General features: G+C 40.4%; 2 protein-coding genes across 3 annotated transcripts; one reads left to right on the plus strand and one right to left on the minus strand.

The window, feature by feature from the left end:
* The first annotated feature begins 1,060 nt into the window (after positions 1 to 1,060).
* Positions 1,061 to 6,437, plus strand: cct7 (chaperonin containing TCP1, subunit 7 (eta)). Its single transcript, XM_067523627.1, has 12 exons — positions 1,061 to 1,135; positions 2,213 to 2,296; positions 2,399 to 2,468; positions 2,563 to 2,669; positions 2,772 to 2,950; positions 3,093 to 3,264; positions 3,395 to 3,559; positions 3,677 to 3,865; positions 4,136 to 4,233; positions 4,343 to 4,475; positions 5,405 to 5,611; positions 5,711 to 6,437. The coding sequence occupies exons 1-12, from the start codon at positions 1,130 to 1,132 to the stop codon at positions 5,939 to 5,941; spliced, it is 1,641 nt and encodes a 546-aa protein (XP_067379728.1). The 5' UTR covers positions 1,061 to 1,129; the 3' UTR covers positions 5,942 to 6,437.
* Positions 6,434 to 22,521, minus strand: hspa12b (heat shock protein 12B). Of its 2 annotated transcripts, none has more exons than XM_067523626.1 (14): positions 22,111 to 22,521; positions 20,150 to 20,213; positions 19,573 to 19,655; positions 18,355 to 18,479; positions 18,087 to 18,273; positions 17,744 to 17,848; positions 17,414 to 17,530; positions 16,101 to 16,278; positions 11,269 to 11,355; positions 9,310 to 9,414; positions 8,971 to 9,229; positions 8,744 to 8,847; positions 8,052 to 8,242; positions 6,434 to 7,970 (listed from the first exon to the last, which is right to left on the minus strand). In XM_067523626.1, exons 2-14 carry the CDS (start codon positions 20,193 to 20,195, stop codon positions 7,497 to 7,499), a joined length of 2,061 nt encoding a protein of 686 aa, XP_067379727.1. In that variant the 5' UTR covers positions 20,196 to 20,213; positions 22,111 to 22,521; the 3' UTR covers positions 6,434 to 7,496. The 2 variants fall into 2 exon arrangements, with proteins under 2 accessions (XP_067379727.1, XP_067379726.1); XM_067523625.1 differs by lacking the exon at positions 22,111 to 22,521 and adding an exon at positions 20,469 to 20,495.
* Between the last annotated feature and the right edge of the window lie 93 nt (positions 22,522 to 22,614).

Consider the following 22,614-nt stretch of genomic DNA (forward strand, 5'->3'; position numbering starts at 1 on the left):
GTACAAAGTAGCAATAGTCATTGTATTGTCTAGTCTGCCAAACCAATGAAGAATTGGGTTATTATAGCGTTTATATAGTTTATACAGTGTATTATTATTTTATGCTTTATGTTTCATAAAGCCAAAATTGAAAAAAAACTTTTTTTAACAATGTGTTTTTTAAAAACTGCGCCGCTGGCTCATTATCCTTCCTCCCAATTCTTTGACTTTCTGTGCCTTTGTTATCTCTCCAATAGCAAATAAAGTGTAAACTATCACCAATGTATTTCTGGACAGATTTTGATTGTTGGTAATTCTGATGTTGTTAAATTAAGGCCCCTCATGCCCTTCCAAACTTCCTCTATATGAATTTAAACCTTTCATCATCTGTCACGTCCTGAAAAGAAACTCAGTATTTTTTACAATTTGGTCTAATGTAGTGACATGTTTAGCAATTGTATCTCTTGATACATCCTCAATTAAACAATCTTTGAAGGGTTAAAGAGCTAGGCCTTTTAACAGAAACGTTATACTCTTGATTTCTATGCAGTTCTATTACAGCTTTATTGATCAATTACTAAATTTAAACGTATAATGGACTTCTTCCCTCTCCCAGTTCTCTTACCTGGTGGTGCCGCAGTAGCTCTGTTCCGGCAGTGGTGAGCATCCTTTAGTTTAACAGGACTTGTTAAGAAGTCACTGCCTCTCTGACACAGCTTTGGATTCTATACAAAAACAAACATTAAAGTTGGTTGGAAAATCTGAAAAGAAGGAACTCAGGGCCAGACATTATGGAGATTAGAACTTTTATGTGATAACGGCCGAATGATGTCTTTGGTGGTTCTGCAAAAGCTTTAATTACGAGAAACATAACAAGTAATTTCGAGATCCGTTTCTCGTATTTACAAGAATGCAATGCTCCACCGTAACATTAAATACTTTACTGCATGATGTTTATTAAATACTGTTTCTTGCACAAGAGAAGACTGTTTCTAAGTGAATGTGTGCATTATTCCAATAAATGTGTGACAAAGAAATGTGAAATCGTTGAAAAATGAGTGTAGCGTGCTCTTGAACATGTCCCAAACGAAACTCGAAAAGCATTGTGGGATAGGATGCCGGTGGAAAGCTTCTCGAAGAAACTGCTAAGATGATGGTGAGTGAATTAGCATTAATGCACTGCACTCAAACGTGCAATCCATGTCCATCCTCCGTTTGTTTCACAAACATTTGCATCAAGAGTATTCTCTATGTAGCCGACTATGCTTTAGCAGTGTTGGAAATTATTTATTTTTTGAAAATGATTGTTAATCTATTTAAACGTTAGCCAGGCTGAGTTAGCATTGTAGCATTACTCTGTACCATTGGGCGTAACAGTGCTAACGGTGATGCTAGCTAACCTGTCAGCAATTACTAGGTATAAAAGATGATTTACAGTCAGTTGCTTATTGTTTGAACTGGTATTTAGAGACATTTTAACATCTTAATTTCGGATATTGTCAGTCGTTGCAGTGGTGTTTTGTGTTACGTTATTTAGGAGAAGGTTTACAAAAGTCATTGTATTAATGGTTGAATTGGAAACATTTCTGCTCTGAAGCAAAAAACTAACTTGAAAATGCCGAGGAGTTTAATTCACTGCTATAGTTTTCGTTCTCTTAAGACTTTGTATTTGAGTGAGCATCTATTGCTAATGTTGGGATGATGTAGAGATAAAGGCCTAAACAATGCAATTGTGAATACATACAATAAGCAGCAGGTTAGTTTAAAGACAGTCAGTGTTTTACAGTGTCCTACAGATGCATGTCCAACCGGTAACAAAAGCATCACAGTTGCAGTAGACACAACATGCATTTTTTTTCCATATTTAGTTATAAAATTAAATGGTATATATTATTTTAAATGTGTACGCATACAATATTCTTTTAAGGTTTTTAAGGCCTATATGACAAATAATTCTTGTTCAGTTTGGACAGCAGTCTCCCAAGGGCAGTATTACAACAGTGATCATACAATGATATGACTCATTACCTATTATAGTTTATTAAATAAAAAATAGATGACCCCAAACATACAGGTAGATGTAGTACAACTGAATTTGTTTATAATAAAGCTTGTTGTTGCCACTGCTCTACTATCCCAGAGATTAGGGATAGAAGTAATTGGTTTGTGTTTAGCATAAATAATTTTTACACTTTGCTTCTCTCACTTTCCTTCATTCCTTTCTGGCTCCTAGCCCACACCAATTATCTTGCTGAAGGAGGGGACAGACACATCTCAGGGTGTTCCCCAGCTCATCAGTAACATCAATGCCTGCCAGGTAAGAAGACTGTCTTGATTGATTGTACATTGATTTGTTCCATGTGTTTAGCTTTCTCTCAGTTAATCTATCTAAATGTGCTGTTTGTTTTTTTTCCCTCAGGTGATTGCTGAAGCTGTCAGGACCACACTGGGGCCCAGAGGCATGGACAAATTGATGGTGGATGGCAGAGGTAAGGACAGAGGTTTGAAGTTTTAATTAATGAAATGTGTGATTGACCTACAACTCTTGGATGTCAAAAATATGTAAATGTTTGTGTTTTCCAGGTAAGGCCACAATCTCCAATGATGGAGCCACCATCCTAAAACTGTTGGATGTCGTTCACCCTGCAGCCAAAACCCTGGTGGACATTGCTCGCTCTCAGGATGCTGAGGTGAAGAATAAATGCCTGCTTGTCGAAAGCCTCAAGGTCGTTATTTTGAAAAAAAAAAAGTAAACTGACCCCAAGGTTTTCTTTCTATTGCACGATCCTTAGGTTGGCGATGGCACCACTTCTGTCACCTTACTTGCTGCTGAGTTCCTGAAACAGCTGAAGCCATATGTGGAGGAGGGTCTCCACCCTCAGACCATCATCAGAGCGTTCCGCAACGCCACTAACCTTGCTGTCAGCAAGATCAAGGAGATTTCTGTCTCAGTGAAGAAAGATGACAAGCAGTGAGTTTTGTCTCTGACAGTTTATTTACATGTACACACTCATGTAGCAGTTGAGGCTAGATCTGTCCTGTAAACAATTTAATAATGGTGTATCCCTTCTGGTGCATTTTCATATACACCTTTTCTTCTTCTATCCTCTCAGAGAGCAGAGGGAGCTGTTGGAAAAGTGTGCAGCCACAGCTCTCAACTCCAAGCTAATTGCTGTTCAGAAGGAGTTCTTCTCCAAAATGGTGGTGGATGCTGTCATGTCTCTGGACGAGCTGCTGTCCCTGAAAATGATTGGTATCAAAAAGGTCCAGGGAGGAGCACTAGAGGTTTGTGCCTTTGAGTTCATAATTTAGTCGCATGATTCATGATTGGATACATTTTTAAAAATTTGGTTATAATATTATAAAGCGCTTGAGGAATATAGACAATGTTCTGTTTTAATTTTTGTCTGTCCAGGAATCCCAGTTGATCTCTGGAGTTGCATTCAAGAAGACCTTCTCATACGCCGGCTTTGAGATGCAACCTAAACGCTACGAGAATCCAAAGATTGCTTTGCTCAATGTGGAGCTGGAACTGAAGGCAGAGAAGGATAATGCTGAGGTTCGCGTAAAATCTGTGGAGGTATGAAGAGACTACGACACAGGATGAGGAAGTCAAACTAGTCAAAAATTATTTTTAATAAGCCCCCTTCCCTTTTTCCTTGTTAATTTAGTCTTTATTTCATTTTTCTTTTGACAGGATTACCAGGCCATCGTGGATGCAGAGTGGAACATCCTGTACGACAAACTGGAAAAGATCTATAAGTCCGGGGCAAAGGTGGTTTTGTCCAAATTGCCCATTGGTGATGTGGCCACCCAGTACTTTGCTGACAGAGACCTGTTCTGTGCAGGCAGGGTGCAGGAGGAGGATCTGAAGAGGACCATGATGGTAAGAGATGTATACAAGAAAGGCATCGGCTACTTAGTTATTGAATCAGTGTTTCATCTGTAAACTCTAGATTGTCTCAGAAATCTAGTGCTGGGAAGGGCAAACAAAAATGCACAGCAGGTATTACGCTGCCACAGAACTATGCTGTCATAATTAGTACATTTAAAAAAAAAATTATATGCCTGAAGCAATTTTTCTTGAATAATTAATTAACAATTCTTCAATAAGTAATTGTTGATCGAGGCTGATTGTGTGTAATGTGATCTGCAGGCCTGTGGAGGCTCCATCCAGACCTCAGTAGGATCAATGACGGATGATGTCCTGGGACAGTGTGAACTTTTTGAGGAGGTCCAGGTTGGAGGAGAGAGGTAAGGGGAATGGGTTTACAGCTGCATGAACATTTCCATTTCATTTGATATTTATCTTTCAAGGAAAAATGTGCTCCACAATTCACACTCATGTTGTTTGCACCTGCAGGTATAATTTCTTTAAGGGCTGTCCCAAAGCACTGACATGCACCATCCTCCTGAGGGGTGGAGCAGAACAGTTCACAGAGGAGACAGAGCGATCGCTCCATGATGCCATCATGATTGTACGCAGAGCCATTAAGGTCAGTTGACGCACAAGATTGATACAAACAGTGTGAGAGGAGGCTCACTATATACAGCGATGTTATCAAAGTGTAAGTTGTACATGGAACATTTCCTGACCTTTTTGATGGAAGTATTAATAAAAAAATGCCTTTGTCATCTTATGATCGCTGTCTAGAAGTGTGCTGTATCATATTGCCCAATAAAACCACTATCAGTGATTAATTGTGAAATTCAGAATAGTAGTAATGCAATAATATATGACATATTTACCTTAGCACCAATTAGCCTCTGTTGACTCTTTACTACTTAAAAATACAGCTACTTCATTAAAATGGAAGTTTTCCCCAGGTAGATTTCTCACAGAAAAAGAGGATTTTTTTTGCCATTTATGTGTATATATTTGTCTGTATGTGAAAGGTTGAATGTGTTAGTCATTATGAAGCGATGCCACCTTGGACCGAACAGATAAAATACGTCGTAGACGTTGCTTCTATTGCAGATTTCAGGGCACCAGCTCTGAAATAGAAGAATGTGCTTCATTTTGTTTGCACTATATTGCCCACCTTTACTGTCTACAGTATGGATACACATGCCAACCTTGTTGTAGTACTTGGTATTGCTGCAGTGGTAGTTAGTAACACTAGTGTTTTTTTGTTTTTGTTTTTAGTTGAATAATGTTGCACTGTTACTGTCAGCACTCATACTATATGCAGCTGCATAGGAAAGTTACTGTGCTGATGGTTCCATTGACTTTGTCTTTTATATTTAGTAAAATAAGTGTTGGTTATAACTGAAAACGCATAACGTTCGTACATCAATTTCTCACATCCATTTAGATCCTTTCATGAATTGATAAAGCTGTATCTCTGCATCTGGTGTAGCTCTTTATTTTTTCACCATGTGCATTATAACAGAAACAAGCTGATTGTACTTGATCCATTTCCAGAACGACTCCATTGTGGCAGGTGGAGGAGCCATAGAGATGGAGCTCTCCAAATACTTGAGGGATTATTCCAGGACCATCCCTGGAAAACAGCAGCTGTTAATCGGAGCGTATGCCAAGGCCCTGGAGATCATTCCTAGACAGCTCTGTGACAACGCCGGCTTTGATGCCACAAACATTCTTAACAAACTGCGTGCCAAACATGCACAGGTAGGATGTGAAACACATTTACCTAAACAGTACACTCAGTTTTATGGCCTTCTGTTTGTCTTGAGCCTTTTTCTCCATCTCTTTTTTTGCTAACTGCAGGGTGGTATGTGGTACGGTGTGGACATTAACAACGAGGATATTGCAGACAACTTTGCTGCCTGTGTGTGGGAGCCATCCATTGTGCGGATCAACGCTCTGACTGCGGCATCGGAGGCAGCCTGCCTTATCCTCTCTGTGGATGAGACGATCAAGAACCCCCGCAGCTCTGTGGATGCACCTCCAGGTGGCGCCGGCAGGGGCAGAGGCCGTGGGAGACCCCATGCTCACTAAGAAGAGGCAGGAACAAAACCACATGTTTAACTAGCATTGAAATCCAAATGCAGGCATTTAAACAAAAGTTGTTTTAAATGTGGATTGGCATATTTGACATCTGTTTGGATTTTAAATGTAGATAGAAGAATGAGTTGTAATCAGTTGCAGACATGTTGCAGGTTCAGGGAAACAAACAAGGGGAAGGAAGAATTTATTTCAAAAACAAAATACTTTTTGTGTTTTTCATCTGTAGTTCTTTTTTTGAGTCTTTGACTTGGTATTTTTTGTTTTACATTTCAAGCACTGTATCTTTACCCCTGTAGTTATTATACTTTTGTTATACTCCGGTTCCCCCATCTGACCTGAAGAAGCCATTGGGTTATTTCTGTGTTCACTAACAAACTGAAAGTAAAGCACTGATAGGATATTGAGCAGTACTGAACCATGTGTCAGTTAGGCTGTGTGAAACTATTTATTGGACCATTCTTATCAATAAACCCACAGCTTAAATCATGATGTTGAGTCGTCTGATTTATTTAATATTTAAGTGGTAAGGGGATGCGGAACATAAATGTGGTTATGTTCCTGATGGTTATAACACAAAGTAATGTACAGTGAAGTCAGGCCCAAGCAGTAAACTGTAATAAGACAAACTAGACATGAGGTGAAAACTAACATGGTGTGAGTCATACACTTGTTACACTAAATATAAACATGGGTATAGTTGGGTAACAGCATGCACGAGATTAAAAACAATCACAGGGTTAGATGTGATGGGTCTCGATGTGCAAAAATAAAGAACCCTCTAAATGTCTGAATGTATTGTGCATAACACCTTAACCGCCCTGGATTTTCTTTCTACAAAACATAATTGTAAAGCTCCACCTATCGTGTGAAATGTAGAAGAGGGCTCACTTTGACCAAAGAATTATACTTAACAGCCACACAACTGTAATGTCACATTTGAGCTCTAGTATAGGACCCATAGATGTGTTTTAATGCACAAAGCCTTTTTATTCAGCTAGTAGTTCGGACTTTGCTCCACGGGGTGGCGCACAATCACATTACATAAATCAACAGAGCAGGTAGAAACAATATCATATGTGACTAGTAAATAGTATTTAAATGAGGTATTATTTATTATATGAGTATTTTATTTGGAACATGAGTGAGTCTCACTCTAGGTAGTATCGTGCATTAGGTTTCTGTAGTTTGATTTAATCTATGATGTCTGCTTCACTGCACTGGAGGTTTTGTACTTGGCCTCCAGCTTGACTTTGGTTTCGCACATGTTCCTCAGTATATTTTCTGGGCAGGAAATGCCTGGGACTGCACTGTATGGCGTGAAATAAGAAACCCTTCACTCAAGCCAGATAGCAGACAGACTTCTTTCCTCTTTTCTGTACATGCACCTTGCTCTTCAGTCAAGTTTTTTTTTTGTACTACTTGTGTTTCTCTCATGATTGTGGTGTGAGATGCAAGTTTAAAAATGTGGGACCCACTCCCAAAGTACCGCTTTTTCTAAAACCCATGATTTGATATCGTTATTTCGTTCTCCACTTCCTGTTTCTGTTCAGTTGGACAGGAAGTCTATGGAAGCCCGGACAGTGCGGTTAGACATAACATCAACGGCAGTGACTTTGATCTCCGTGTCTCCAAACTGCATGGTCGCTCTGATCTCCCTCCTCTCTGGGACTCCTCCTCCTGCTCCTCCCACTGCTCCTGGTAGCGACAGCGGTTCCGGTAGCTCTAAAATGATTGTCCCGCACTTTCTGACGCCTGGGTCAGAGATGTATGTGACATCATCTGTTGCGCTGCAGTAGATGTTAATGATGATCTTTCGCTGACCTAGACGTGCAGGTGTGTAGCTCCGCCTCACGACCTCACCCAGAGCCACTGACTGGTCAACGGAGACGAAGCGGTCAAGGATGTCGGTGCACCACTCCCTGCCATCCTTAATGAGGAGTTTGCCACGAGGGTGGCGCCCCTCGATGAACCGGTTTAAGACGCCAACGCCGTAGGTCAGGGGGCATCGACGAACTCGAACCTGTGACAGAGAGGTCACAAATAGGTTAGATCATGCGTCAAAGAGCTACTCTTGCTCTAACGGGTGTTCCTGAGCTCTCACCACAGTGGGATCCAGCCCGAAGAGGACAGCACCCTTCAGAATGGTCAGACCAACATCGTGAGGGATTATGATGCGGCACATTCGTCCCAGTGCCTTCTGGACTGCTTTCTGCAGCATGGGCGACTCTGCAAAACCTCCAACTAGGAAGAGGAAACGCACACCCCCCACCTCTGGCTTCGCCATTAGCGCCTCTATCAGCAAAAAGAGAAGGAGGAAAATCTATAGAATACACTACTTATAATAGCGGCTGTGATCTGCTATCAGCAGGCAACTCTTAAGAAAACAAAAATAAAAAACTTAGTTGTAAACCCACAGAAGTTATGTTTCCCTTAGAGTTTGGTGGAGACCAAACCAGAGTTGAGAGAGAGTAGACACTGGATGTGAACTATTCATTAGTAGTCCAGAAACTCCACGAGTGCTAGTGTTGTTAGTCTCTGCTAAAAGTATAATTACTAACATGTAAACCATAGAAAAGTGTTATATGTGTTCAGCTTGTTGTGGTGTTTTGCCCTTCTGCAACTTTGATTTTTGGCATAACCAGTAAAAAGAATTTGTACATTATTAGAACATTAGGGAGAAGCCTGTACAATGTTTTATACATGTGCATGTTTGCCTTTGCCAAACCTTTGCATGTCTACACGTGAAAATCTGCAACTGTGTTGTCTTTAGGTCAGTCACTGTGTATTTCTCACCAATGTGTTTGACTATATTGAAGATGGTGGGTTGGAAGAGCTCGTTCATGGCTTCCTGTGTCAGCCGCAGCATCCCCTGGGACGACCACTTCACTATGTTCATGCTGACACACACACGCGCACACACGAAAGAGGATGCTGTTACAGAAAGAATCATTTTCTCGCAAACTGTGATCAAGCTGTTTACACACCCTCTCACACACACGTTGTTCCTGGCCCACACCCACCTGCTCTTTCTCAGGGCGGCCTCCACACTCTGGCCCCTGTGTCTCTTGTAGTAGTCGATGAAAGAAAAGGGCAGGGAGATGTTAAGGGCATTGGCTCTGCCTGGCGCCGCCGTCCGTTTCCTAGCTTCAAATGCGATTGTGAGGTCCACCCAGGCTGCCGGCCGCTTGGCTTTGAAGCTCTGGATGAAGTCCTCACCAAAGATCTGACACAGCATGGCCTCAAAAGCCAGGTCTACACCAACAGCACCATATGGCCCGCCTGGGAAGGAGAACCCCCAGTTTTGGAAGCTGCTTCAAACTACTTATTTTTGTGTGATAGCAGATTGTGAACTGCGGTACCTGAAGCCTTGTAGAGCTCTTTAAGTGTTCCCTGTGGTTGCTCAATCTGATGGACTGTCAGGTCGACCGTTCCTCCTCCACAGTCTGCAACAATATACTTATCACCTGCGCAAACAGCACAAACACATCCAGTTTAAGGTCATTCATGTGTTCTGGAAACAACTTTTGTTTTTACGAAATTGGGTATTTTTTATGCTTTTTGCTAAATGAGGAAACTTATCAGGCTGATCAGTTTGAATCCAGGGCAGGGAACATTCTGAATAGAGTACAGTAAGATAAGGTGTCTTCATTTTTGTGTCATAGAGGTCATGTTTCTAGTATGTGTGTATGTGTTTCCTCTTAAACCCTTCAACCAGAAGACTCTCAAACATAAATAATCCTCAGGCATCTGTGATTGCTGCACTCCCTTCTATGTGTGGGTGAGACAATCAGCACCAAGGCTTGGCTCTACCCTGGTTCACACAAAAGTATGAGGTAATATATATGAGCTGGTGAAAAAAAGAATGCAGAGAGGAGAACGGGACAAAAATGAAAAACACAGGACGGGATGAGAGATGAATATACAAGTGAAGGAAGATAAAACAGTTTCTTCTGCTTTGGTTTATTTACAGTGAAGAGACAGAGAGTCCCATGGGCTGGGTCCTTCCTGTGTGTGTGTGTGTGTGTGTAGACAGGAAAGGGAGCAGAAAGGGTCAGTAAGGGTGCGTGGCTCCTCAGATTTTTGTCACAGATTAACAGAAAGTAAAAGCTGTGGAAAGCCAGCCAGGTGAGTTGGACTGTCTGTAGTTAAAAATGTTATTCTGTAGTTTAAGAAAGTGGCTTTCTTGAGATGTGACTTTGTCCTAAAAATAATCATACCAGTAAATAGTATTTAGGTAGTAAGTGAACTTTTAAGTAAAGAAACATTTGTGAGTTATTTTGCATATTAATCATACTGGCACAATGACTACATAGACACATAAAGCCAACACTGAATACTACTTCTACTCACCTTTTTTTAGTTGTTGGTCTGGATTTGCTGGTTCATTGATGCCACAGACCTCCTTTGTTGTCCAAAAACTGCTTCACTGGGTGATATGTTTACTCATTCTAAAAACCAAGACCCTTGTAAATATTGTCCACACTCTTTGGATTCTCTGTAATTCCATGTTAAATATCTTGAGCATGTGCTGTTCACCACCCGCAATAGGAAGAAGTGCCGAATCGGAACACGCAGTGCGACATTAGAAACAATAAAATAGAAAGTTCACCGGTTTTAGAATAATAAAATATGCAACTCAGTGGAGCGGTGTGTCTGGTTTTTAATAGTTTTTGGACAACAATGGAGGTTTATGGCATCAGCAAATGAGCAAATCCAGGCTGCAGGCTGACAACTAATCAAACATGAGTAGAAAACATTCAGTGTTGGCTTAGGTATCTGTATGGTGATTGTGGACAATACGATTAATTTTGAAAAATATCTTTAAGATTAAACTATTGCTGTTCGGGTGACTGTAAAAGCTTGATCTGATGTCAGTTTCATTTAATTAACGTTTTAGGTGGCACACTGTACAAATGTATTATTTGAAGATGTAATATAAAAAACTGAATGGATAATAAGCTATTAGGGATACTAAGTTAATGAATGCACAATTGAAATGCAAGGCTAATTTAAATTTAATATGTCTATGTATGTTCACTTAAACACAATAACAGTTATGACAGTGAAGTGGTTATGGTATTACCATGCAGTCACCATGCAGTCAGTTTAGAAAAGAACACAGTGAATAGAGGAGAAGAAGGAGATGACACATGAATGAAAAACAATTTTATGGTCAGTGGAAATGTGGAAGTAGGTGTTCTCAGTTGAAGTTCAAAATCATATCCGTGTCCCAAACGCGTGGTCCTTCAGTCTTAAACACACAGGCTCACACACACATATAGGCACACACACACACACACACACACACCTGGCCTTACCAGTCTGCAGCTCTGACCACAGCTCTCCAGTTCCACTCTCCACCAGGAAGGTCCTGCTGTGTCTGGATCGTCTCAATTGCTCCCTTGCTGCAACACACACACGCACACACAGATTATAAATACACACAGATACAGAAGATATCTGTGTGTATTTTTTATAACTTTGACAGTTGGATTTGATCTTTGCCGTCCATGTAGTTGACTTTAATATCAATAAAGCAGTTTTTGGAAACAACAAAAGTGCTAGGTCAACTCGTCAACTGTTCTTCCACATTATAACTCAATGTTTCCCAATTTTCTTTTATTTTGGTGATTCTTTTGTTAGTTTAATTGCGAGGATTATCCTCTGCTTGCAGTCTGCAACAACTGCAAATGAAGACTAATGCTGCTCCGTATCTGTTTCCTGTGTCAATACAGAACTATTTGCTAAGTAGTTCACTGTAACAGCTTCAAAGATCATGTGAGTAATTTCTTTGCTGCATGTAGTCTATACAAAGTCTGTGGCTAATGGCCTTTAAATGGTCAAAACAAATTAGTTACTGCAAAACTGTGCGCTTTTTGTCTTTTAGCCCCCATGTTTTATTGACTGCTTCAGAGATATAGCAAATATTTCTGGGCAAACAGAGGCTCCTAGCCCACCGAAATATTGCTCTTGGCCCCTGTTCCTAAATTAAATCGTCCAGCAACAGTTCTTAAGGACTCTCTCCACCTGTGGGGTAATAACCACCTTTCAGCGGCTCTCACTGCTTTGCTAGGATTCAATGTTTGTTTTTTTTTATCTTACAATGTAAGGTCAGACACTTACATTTGACTTTAACTAGACAAAGAGCTAAATAAAAATTCAAACATGTTCACTTCAAACTTTTAGGGTGAATGTTTCACTGTACTACAGATAAAAGTTAAAGATGTTTCACACAAGAGGTCTTTCAATCCAAGACAAACAAGAAAACGTAGGCCAAACGACAGACATAATGTTTTTGCCTGACTGAAGCAGCTTGTTGAAAATGAAAGACAGTCACTTTTTAATGTACATCGCCTAACTGGAAAGCCGAGATTTTGTATTAAAGCCAACAGAAGCAGAACGCCCTCAAACAAAGCTGAGAGAAATACTAAATACCTGTCAACCTGTTTGACAGAGCAGATACACGTTTATGACTCCATATGCACGTGAACAAATGAAGTGAGAGACACAATGGCCTCAAGATTCTTTTGATAAAACAGCTTTTTTGGAAACGCTGTAAGGGAAATGTGTTCCTGCTGTTGAAGTGTGTGTGTCACATTGTAATTCATAGGTTTGACAGTCTGGAGTGAAGTGTTTGTATAATTTAGGTAAAAGTGGTTTATGTTCAGCTCCCTCAAACACCACACACAAATACCACACACCAGCAAAATGTGTGTAAGAGAAGAGAGAAAAAATAGGTTGATTGTGACGATCACAGTCTTGTTGAGAAACAAAAACCTACCCTGATTTGAGAAAAAGTTGTGTTAAGGCCCTTGATGATGCAGGAGCTAACGTATGTGCGTCTGTGTGTGTGTGGTAAATGAAGCGGAACAAAGAACACTATGACCGTACAGGTCTTGATTTCAGTTGTGTGTGTTTGTACAGGGGTGATGAATGGAACGCATGTCTGGAAACCATTTACATGAAACAGCAGAAAATAAAATGGATGTGTGTGTGTGTGTGTGTGTGTGTGTGTGTGTGTGTGTGTGTGTGTGTGTGTGTGTGTGTGTGTGTGTGTGTGTGTGTGTGTGCACACATGTGTGTGTATGGTAATGAGTCCCCAGTGCTATCTTTGGAGAAGAAATGAGGTGGAAGAGACGCTAAAGATAGTATGATCCATGTCACTGATGCCAAGTGTGTGTTTTTGTGTGTGGTTTGCATTTGCAGACTTGTTGCAAAGAGTATAACTGGGCAAAACAAAGCTTGAGAGAGAAAAGGTTAGAAACGTGGAGGGAAAAGGAAGAAAAATGAAAGTGAGTAAAGGGAGAATGGCAAGCCAGGAGGGGGTGAGATCATAGTCTCACTGCACCTTGTTCCAATTACAATATCCTGTGTTGAGTGTGTGTCTTTTGTGCGTGAATGTCGTTTGTGTGTCACTCTCTGCATATGTATAAGTGGGGTTCGTGCAGGGGATTTTGGGCAGCATGTTTGCTCGCTGAATTATGCATCAGTCTCCTCTTTCCCAGCCTGACATTTCTCTTTGTTCCATTTGCTGTATTCTAGTGGCATTTTCCTGTAGCAGAATTGTTTAACTTCTGGGCAGCTTTACTTTGCTGTTGTGGCGAAATATCTGACAGACAAAACTGTTTAAATTGTCAGTTTTCAGTTTTCATTCAAAAGTTTTCTTTTAAAGCCACACTATTAAAAAACTCTTTAGGTGAACAACAGATCAAACTATTATGTTTATATAAGTCACTTGCAGCGATTTGTCAGAGATTCATCACCAGACTCCTCAGGTTCCTTCAGCTCTAAGGAACATTTGAACCTCTTTTTTGTTTTATTGTTGTGGTTTTGCAGCTCGCAACTTTACTGTTTTTGTTCAGTCTCTGCTCTCATCAGTATTATTTTCAGCCACAGAGGGCAGCAGAGAAAATTGCAGTTCTAGCAGAAGCGATCCCACGCTGCCAAATGTAGTCACAACATAGTACAGTATGTTTTGAATTATAACATTAAAGAAGAAACAAACGCATTTGTACAAACACAAGTTGCAGCTGTGGTACGAATGCAAATTCATTTCTTGTGCACTTCTTGTGAAATTATTCAAATTACATGTGGCCTCTGTTATGTTGACACTGATGAGACATGTTTGTACTGCTGAGTGTTGTCTGGTGTTGGAGGACAATATTTAAAAAAAAAAAGCAATTCTTGCTGAAGTTACATCAAGAATTGCTTTGCATTTCATACACTATGTAACTTTTTCAAATATTGTTTTAGTAATCTATGAAGCCCCAGTAGGCAGGACTTGTGGGCCCCCAGTAGGCAGGACTTGTGGGCAGACCACTGTTGTATACAACAGTCTTGGTCTCCTCCTACATGTTTCATTTGTTTCATTTGAACTACAGCTGTTACTCAACCGCCAAAGAAAGCGGCAGAGGCCAAGCAATAGAGAGTACTATTAGAGGATTTAAAAAAACTGCATAGTTTTACTTGTTGTCACACTGAAGACATAACAGCAATGTAACACTCTTGTCATGTGTAATGTGCATGCTAACCACAAACACAACTTATTGGTGTTACAACAAAGTTGTGTATTGAAGTAAATATGCATGCTCAGTTTTGCTCATGCACCAGTCAAAGTTTCCATAAACAGAAGAGAACAGCTGGCCAACTAAAACAACTTTACAAAACTCGTATCCGGTGGTCCAGCAATCATCCAATCCAGACATCGTTGTGATGAACACTGAACATTTATTGAACAGTGAGGAGCTCTAATAGCCGAACCTAAATCTCTCATAGATGTATCTTGTAGCTCGTATAGCTGTGTCTGGTCTTTGCCAAGGCGGAGCTGAACTACTTCTCTTGTAACAAACTTTCTATCTAAATGGTTTCCTTGACAACTCGTTAAACAAACTTAAAAGGTAAATCTCAAAGGCAAAAACCTCAAAGGCAAATGCCTTTGAAGTTTTCAGTAGCCTATACATACATTTCGTAATCTAACTAACCTTGCAATATGCGATACAAACAAAAACTGAGGCCAGCTTATACAGAAAAAGTGCAACTTGGGTGAAAAGTGAAACAACATGGTTAAAATTATGCAGCAACCAATGCAGAGCATTTGTTAGCAATTCTACTGTCCTGTTAGTGTGTTATGTAGAAACTTTGCAACATTTGCTAAACTTCTGTCAATAGGTTTGGATGGTTATAAACTAACACAACCACACATGAAGCAAACACAGCAACACAGGACATAGCATAGGAACATCTAATAATTACTTATTAGTGCAACAGCAAGACTGCCAGCTCGCCATGTGTCCTTTATATATCATTTAGCTCCTCCAAGCTAGTTGAGGCCAAGCTGCATCCTTGCTCCACTGCCTTCTTGCTGCATTTGTAAAGCATTTGGCAGTTCTTGCAAGAGGTCTCTGTGATGAGACTCCAACATTACATAGTGGACAATGAGGTGCTCCAGGCCTGTTGTAGCGTTAGCAGACAGTGTACCATCATAATTATTTTGACACAGACTCATAAAGTCAGTTAGAGAAGGTCAAAAATTGTGCATCTCATGCTGATCTTAGGGGCTGCCTTGTGTGTATCTAAGAGACACCATGAGCTTTGAATTCATGACAATATTTAGCACCTTGGACGTATTGATTTGAGTATCATGCTACAGCTGGCTCAATCCTCAAAAGTTGAATACTGTAACTTTAAGAGTTTCTTTGCAATATAATTGGCCCCCTTGAAGCTAACTACGGGTTCAGTATAATCTTTCTTCTTAATGTGAATTCTGTGGTTTGTTGCAACACAGCTCTCCCTTTTATTTCTCCCACTGTTCATGTTTCCATCTCATCTGTTTCTTGGTCCGCTCTACACGTTTGACCAGAGTCATAAGTGTCTGTGTTTAACCACAAACACATACAGAACTGCAAAGTCATCAAAGTCAAAGTCAAAGTCACCAACACCACTGAATGGTTTTGAAATCAGATCTTTACTCTTGGTGATCTTGCTTCAGCCAAGATATGGCTTTTGTCAAACTAACAGAGATTCGTCCTTTGCAAAAACACCGCAATGCCCAAGTGAAACCAACGACAACAACAACATTTCCAGGAACCAAGTGTGGTTTTATGCTTACGTATCTACATGATGACACATACACACACATATACTTCAATACCTTGTCTAAAGCTGGAGTCGAAAGATCTGGGCCCGTCAAGATCAAGGCCGTTTGTGATTGGCTGCAAGCTCAGGTCGAGCACCTGGTGAAGGCGGAGTTTACGGCAGTAAATGGATGCAGCCTCTGGTTCAAGAGCAATTAGGAGCTGCTCCGGGCAGTCGGAAGACACCAGACCAGCCTAGACGGGGCAAGAAAGGCAAGCAGAATTTAATTATTCTGTAATTATTTTGATTGTTTATACTGAGGGGACTGACCAAGAGAAAGTCAACAAAGCGAGGAGGAGAAGGAAAAGAAAGATATGAGGTACTGACAGGTAAATTAAACACTGACACCAGACAAGAAATGAGAGGAGATGAAGTATATAAGCTTTAGTCTTTGGAGTAATTTGGAGTAATGTTGAGTGACTGAAATGATGTGTGAGTGTGTATGCATGTGCAGGGCGGGGGTCTGGACTTGATTTCCTGTGTTTGTACACCGGTCTCTCTCATTGTTCACTCCTGATGACAGCATCACCAGCAGGAAACACACACACCCCAATGGCCAGGATACTGCACTGTGTGTGTGTGTGTGTATAGGTCAGGGTGCATGTAAAAGTGTGAGTATTTATGCCCAGTGAGAGTGGAACTGAAAAGCTGTGGCTAGAGTTGCAGATTAGTAAGGCCAAGTGTGCGTGTGTGTGCGAAAGAGAATAATGGAACTTTATCACAAGTTGAAAAAGGTGCACTGCACCTCATACCTGGACTCAGTGGTTAGTCTGTGTTCATTGATGTGTATTTTTTGAGGACCCCTGCATTCCTGTCTGTGTACGCACACTTCCTACAAGTCATTGTACAGTATACTAAGGAGGGGTGTGTGTGTGTGCGGACGGAAGATATATTTGGAAAAAAGGGGCAAAAGTGCAGCATTATGATCTGTTTCTGTGTTTGTGTGTCGTAATTGATCTTCATGGGAACAGGAATCTCACACTCACACTTTTCTCACACTCCTCTGTCTCTTTCACATCTCTAGTACGAGTCTGCTGCCATCCTCTGTGTGTATGTGCATGTGTGTATGTGTCTTGAGTCTAAGCTGCTGAACCAGTTAAATCTTCATATTTTGAAAAGTTTTAGTCAAGATACAGAGAACAGTTATTGTGACTTTTAGTTTTTAATAAAAAGTTAAAGATCCAAAAATGATTATAAAGTAAAGGCATGAAAAAATGAATTAGAACTATATGCACACTTAGCCTACATGTTGCCAACAGCAAAGCAGCATCTGATTGTAATGTTTATAAAATATATATTTTGCATAATTGTGTCTTCAAATGTTTGTACCAGGTATGCAGCCTCTCTCATGAACTGTTTGGCAGGTTGTCTCCAGACAGCAGGGACAGTGATCACCCATCTTATCTCCTCTCCTTCCAGCACTGACGAGGACTGGTCCTTCACCTCCTATAAAAATCATTAATAAAAATATCCATCAACACCAAAAGTCCATGTAATAGCTTCAACTCTCCTGCCCTTAAAAAACAAACCCACACATAAACCCCCCAATAAGGCAACATCGTTTCTTGAATTTATCCATCTTGAATTTCATAAATCTAAATACAAACATATACTCCTATATGCCAAAAATACTGCGAGGGATCAGAGCTTAAATTGCACCTTGAGGGCATGTTCCCTGAAGAAGCGCAGGGCGTGAGCAAACACCTCGATCGCTCTGACCCTCCGACCATTGACCGCCTCCAGCTCTGTCTCCATGGTGAGGTCCTGCAGCATAAACAAACACAACCGCTGAAATATTGCCATTTTCCTGGTGCTTATCGGGAGTTAAATAATGTTGTTTTTAATCGACAGAGGTTTTATTTTTCACTTGGAACAATATAAACCACTGGTTGGTGTGACTATGGGTGCAAATGGCCTGCTAATATTTTGTTAACTTTTTGACCTAAACAATTTTCTTTTCCACCTTTTTTATCTACTGTTATTATATCTCTTGCTCTCTTACACTTGTGCTATGTATCTTCATTTTAAATTTATCAAAGTAGAGCCAGTGCCGGGCCTCCTCTGGGTCTAGGTCATGATAAAAATCCCTTGCTGCAAACCCAAAACTGTGGAACCGCAAGTCAGGAGTCAGCAGCAGGCATGTCGGGCTCTTCTGATTGGCCACTCCAGGGTCTCCACCCTCCCAGCGCCTGCACAGATAGAGACAAAAATATATCAAGGATCAGAGATGATAGAAAATAATAGAAATGAAAACACAGTAATGCTCTTACTTCATCATGTGTATGGCCTCTGAGTCTTGTGTGAAGCTGAAGGCGTAGCCACTGGAGGTCGTCCCGAAGTCTATCGCCACAACGACTGAGAATGGACAGGCCATCCTTGGTCTCACTTCCACCCTCTGAGAAAGAGAAACAGATAGAAATCTGTGTGTGGGTGTGTATGTGTGTATGTGTGTTTGTGTGTTGTAGCTGGTACGAATGGGAGCAGAACTCCTCCCCACAATCTCCTGTGATCATCCATTTCTTTTATTCATCATGCCAGATGATGTAACACTGAAGATAAATACATTAAAAAAAACAAGACAAAATACATAACTTGTGTGTTTTTTTTTTTTTTTTTGTCCTTTCAGCTTATCCTGTGAGTTCAGGGTCGCAACAGCGGATCATTGTCCGCATGTTGATTTAGCACCGTTTTTACGCCGGATCCCCTTCCTGACACAACCCTCCCCAATTTCTGCCGGGCTTGGACCGGCACTGCCCAGCTGGGGATGGGAATGAGGTTCAGTGTCTTGCCCAGAGACAATTTGACATACTGTATAGCTGGGACCGGGGATTGAACCACTGACCCTGTGGTCTGTGGACGACTGCCTTACCAATGGAGATACAGCCACCCCTAAAATACATAACTTGTAATATTTGTATAAAAAATAAAAGACTGCATGTCTCTGCATACATGATACACAGTAAATATTTAGAAAAAGGATAAAAAAAACAGACCAAGAAAGAACGTAGCCAACGTAGCCTAAATTAGTCTTAAGTGCATTTCTATTTGGAAGGGGAGCACGAGTGCACGTTTTAAACAGTACATATAATTACCAAGTATTATAGTATTTCCAAGATAACTAGTGTTGGATAACTAAAGTGGAAACAGTGTAGAATTAGGATGTTGGTTTAGAAATCAGAAGCTGTATTGCTTTCCTTTAAACCAAGGTTCCTTGAAAACATGTGGGAGTTGCTATTTTTCCTGTTCACTTTCCCTATCAGTCCCAATGCATATATTTCTCTACCAAAGACAGTAGTTTTTATTGAGTACTTATTTCAGGTCTACACTTCCCTTTAAACTGTAAGTGCAAGTGTTTTGACAAACCACTAATTACACAGTGAGACATAGATGTGGGTTCACAGGTCATGTTTAACAGCTTTATATCAGAATAAATAAGTAGAAGGAGCATAGAAAAAGTGTGTCTGAGGTGAGCGTGTGTGCATAGTTACCGGCGAGGGTGAAGGTGTGAGGGGTGTGATGCTGCAGTCATTTCTAGCTGTGGCAGGTGATGACGGGGCTGACAAATTAACACCTAAAAATAAAACGATAAGGAGAGAAGCGAGGAGATTTAACTGACAGGACTACATGCAATGGTGGTTACAACTTTATTAAGCTATTTATTAAATGATTTAATCTACACTAGAAATGTGTTTGAACTGCCACACATAACATCTATGACCATAAACACAATCTGCAGCCATAGGAACGCTCTTATCTTAAAAAGCCATTATTGGACTGTTGTCAGATGCTGACACGAGCGTAAGTCCATATGAAGAAAGCAGCTTATTTTTCACCATGGAGATCAGTGAGTTAGAGCATAAACACACTTGACCTCAGGTTTCAAGACATGAGGTTGAGTATTTGTACTAAACTGGAATGACTGGAATGTCAAATCTGATGTGGTTAATATTCCCAAGTGGGAGAGGGACCTGAAAGGTCAATATGTTCACGCTCCAAGAGATAAAGAAGAAAAACTGAGTCATGTAAACCAAGTGTAGGCCAGAGTATTTTATGCATGTGTCTCACCCGGCATCTGCAGGCTGTTTGGGTCTGGCTGCACCATGTCAGCCATCTTTACAGGAGCCAGTGTCTGCAGAGAAACACAGAAAAACGCAGTGTTACCAACAGGATGTAACAGGTAACAGAGAAAATGTTGCTTTATGGATTGTACCTCAAACTCATGTGTTGTGCTTGATTACTGCAATTAAAATGGAAGGAATACATGAAACACCATAACTAAGTGGCTGTCATAGTGTACAAAAACATCTGTGCAGTATACAGTATATATAGTATATGGCTCATTGCCACAAAATGTTTCACAAATGTTCACTAGCTAGTAACTTACTTTGTACAACATTCTCCTACAGCTACTTGTTGGTTGATGAAAATGGGGTAAAGCAATGAAGCAACAATGCTCCAAAGGGCTGGCTGCAGAGAGCTATTTCTCTGTAATATTGATCCTTTTCAGACTACACATAACTACACATAAAGTGATGCATTGCAATCAGAATATAATAATTTGTGCAGCTTTCATTTTGTTATGTGTGACAGTTGGCAAGTGGATATTTGATAGCACATTCAGAAGCAATAAAATAGGGAAAATGATAGCTCCGTGGTTAGTTAGACCAGCGCTGGGTCCAAAATCCCTCTTCCTGTCACGGATTTGCTTTTCACAACACAAACACTCAGTACTTTACTGTACGGTGACCAGTAACGGCAGATGGCCGACACTGGTATCAGTCTCACTGGTGTAGGTCATTTCAAAACTTCCATATATTATGATGGAAAAATATAGTAAGTAACAAAGACGTTTAGCAGCCATGGAGAGAAAGACAAAAAGATGTAGCCCAGCCATCTTTCACAACAGTTGTTATTATCCACTTGAATTTGAATGACAGCTACTACAATACAACTGACAGCCCTGAACAGCTTTCAGATGTAGCTTTATGAATCATACTGTCTGCCAAACAGCACATTAGAACAATAGCATAACATAAAACATGTGGACAGTTGCACAACATGTAATTTAAGCAGACTTAAAAAGTAGAGTGAGAATGACTCTGTGTAATATACACTGTATATACTCTGTGTGTATGCATTTTTGTGAATTTCCACAAACCTATACACAATCCTAAGTATATGTAGGATTAAAAGTGTGTGTTTTTTCCTGTATTATATTGCAGCAGTGGGAGTCATTGGATGATCTGAGCCAGGAGAAAACAGAACAGATGAGGGCAATGAAACAAAGATGTGTTTGTTTAAATCTCTTTCATGTGAGGACCTATGTGTAAGTGTGTGTAAGAGAGCAAGAGAGAGAGAGGGGCCATAAGTTAATTTGACGTTCTTTCTTTGCGTACATGCATTGCCACATCTGTGTGCATTTACTGAAGCATGTGACTGAAACATTTGAATTTAACGTGTGCTTGTGCATGCGTGCATCCTTGGCTTTCTTTCCCAGCGGCTGTCCTTGCTTTTTAATCATAAAACCCGAGACAGGATGGAACTCCACATCTCTCTCCGTCTTCATGTTTCACACACTTCTTTCTATCCTTCTTGCTTCTTTTCATCTGTTTAAGCTCAGTGTGCAGGGGATGGTTTACACTATCGCAGCCCCTCCATTCTTTCTTTCTTCTCTCTCTTTTTTAGACACACAACTGAAATCTAGGAGGGGATCAGTAAAAGAATCAAATCTAACTCCCCTGAGACATTTGACATTAGAGACAGATTGTGCAACACACTCTACTTTTACACTCCATTAGCAATAAAACTCTTGTAGTTTGATGCTCACGGAGAAGTCCTGTAAGCACTGATTTACGATCAAGACAGGCATTTATAATACTTATTATCATGCAACTTTGGTTCTGACATTGAAAGCAAAGTCCTTATTGCAAATATATAAATGTACACATTTATGCTTAGAATGTGAAGAGAATTCAAGAACTGCATGTCACCTACAAAAGAAAAAAATATATTTTTTTTTAACTCACCCCCTTTTATGCTGTTGCAACAATATGACCTTGTCCTTTTGTTGCCTCTCCAAACGTATATTCCCAAACTTTATTCGGGAGTCCAAAGTCCCAAATTCACCCAAATTCAGTGAATAGATGGAGACTAGAAGAAAGAAGAGGAAAGAGGAGGATTCTTTTCTAGAAATCTTTTTTCCAAATATGAGACTTGCCAACTGATTCACCATCAGATTTCCCAAAACTGGAATTTCCTAATGAAAAGACAGGACAACGCGGGCTGACAAATGAAAAGAGGAGCTGCAGCTTCACACAAAATGATTAGTTTCTGTAACTTCCTAATGAATTTCTGAGTTGGAGTTGGTGTTCTGTTTCTTTGCAGCAGAGCTCAACATCTCTCCACTCTGCGGAGAAATGTCAAAGAAAAGTGGTGACACACACATAAACACACACTCACACACATAGTTGCAGTGGGAGGGCTGTTACAGCTCATGATGGGAGGGGTGGGGGGGGATGCTGAAGGTTTAC

Source organism: Channa argus, chromosome 12, assembly GCF_033026475.1.
Source record: "Channa argus isolate prfri chromosome 12, Channa argus male v1.0, whole genome shotgun sequence".
In the NCBI taxonomy this organism is placed as follows: domain Eukaryota; kingdom Metazoa; phylum Chordata; class Actinopteri; order Anabantiformes; family Channidae; genus Channa; species Channa argus.

Coding starts and splice junctions, on each gene's coding strand:
- hspa12b (XM_067523625.1), bottom strand. Junction 16,279..17,413: donor TGAGAGAGGCTGCATACCTG/GTACAAACATTT, acceptor TGCCCCGTCTAG/GCTGGTCTGGTGTCTTCCGA. Junction 8,243..8,743: donor CAATATAGTCAAACACATTG/GTGAGAAATACA, acceptor TTTTGCTGATAG/AGGCGCTAATGGCGAAGCCA.
- cct7 (XM_067523627.1), top strand. Junction 2,469..2,562: donor ATTGATGGTGGATGGCAGAG/GTAAGGACAGAG, acceptor TGTGTTTTCCAG/GTAAGGCCACAATCTCCAAT. Junction 3,866..4,135: donor ATCTGAAGAGGACCATGATG/GTAAGAGATGTA, acceptor TGTGATCTGCAG/GCCTGTGGAGGCTCCATCCA.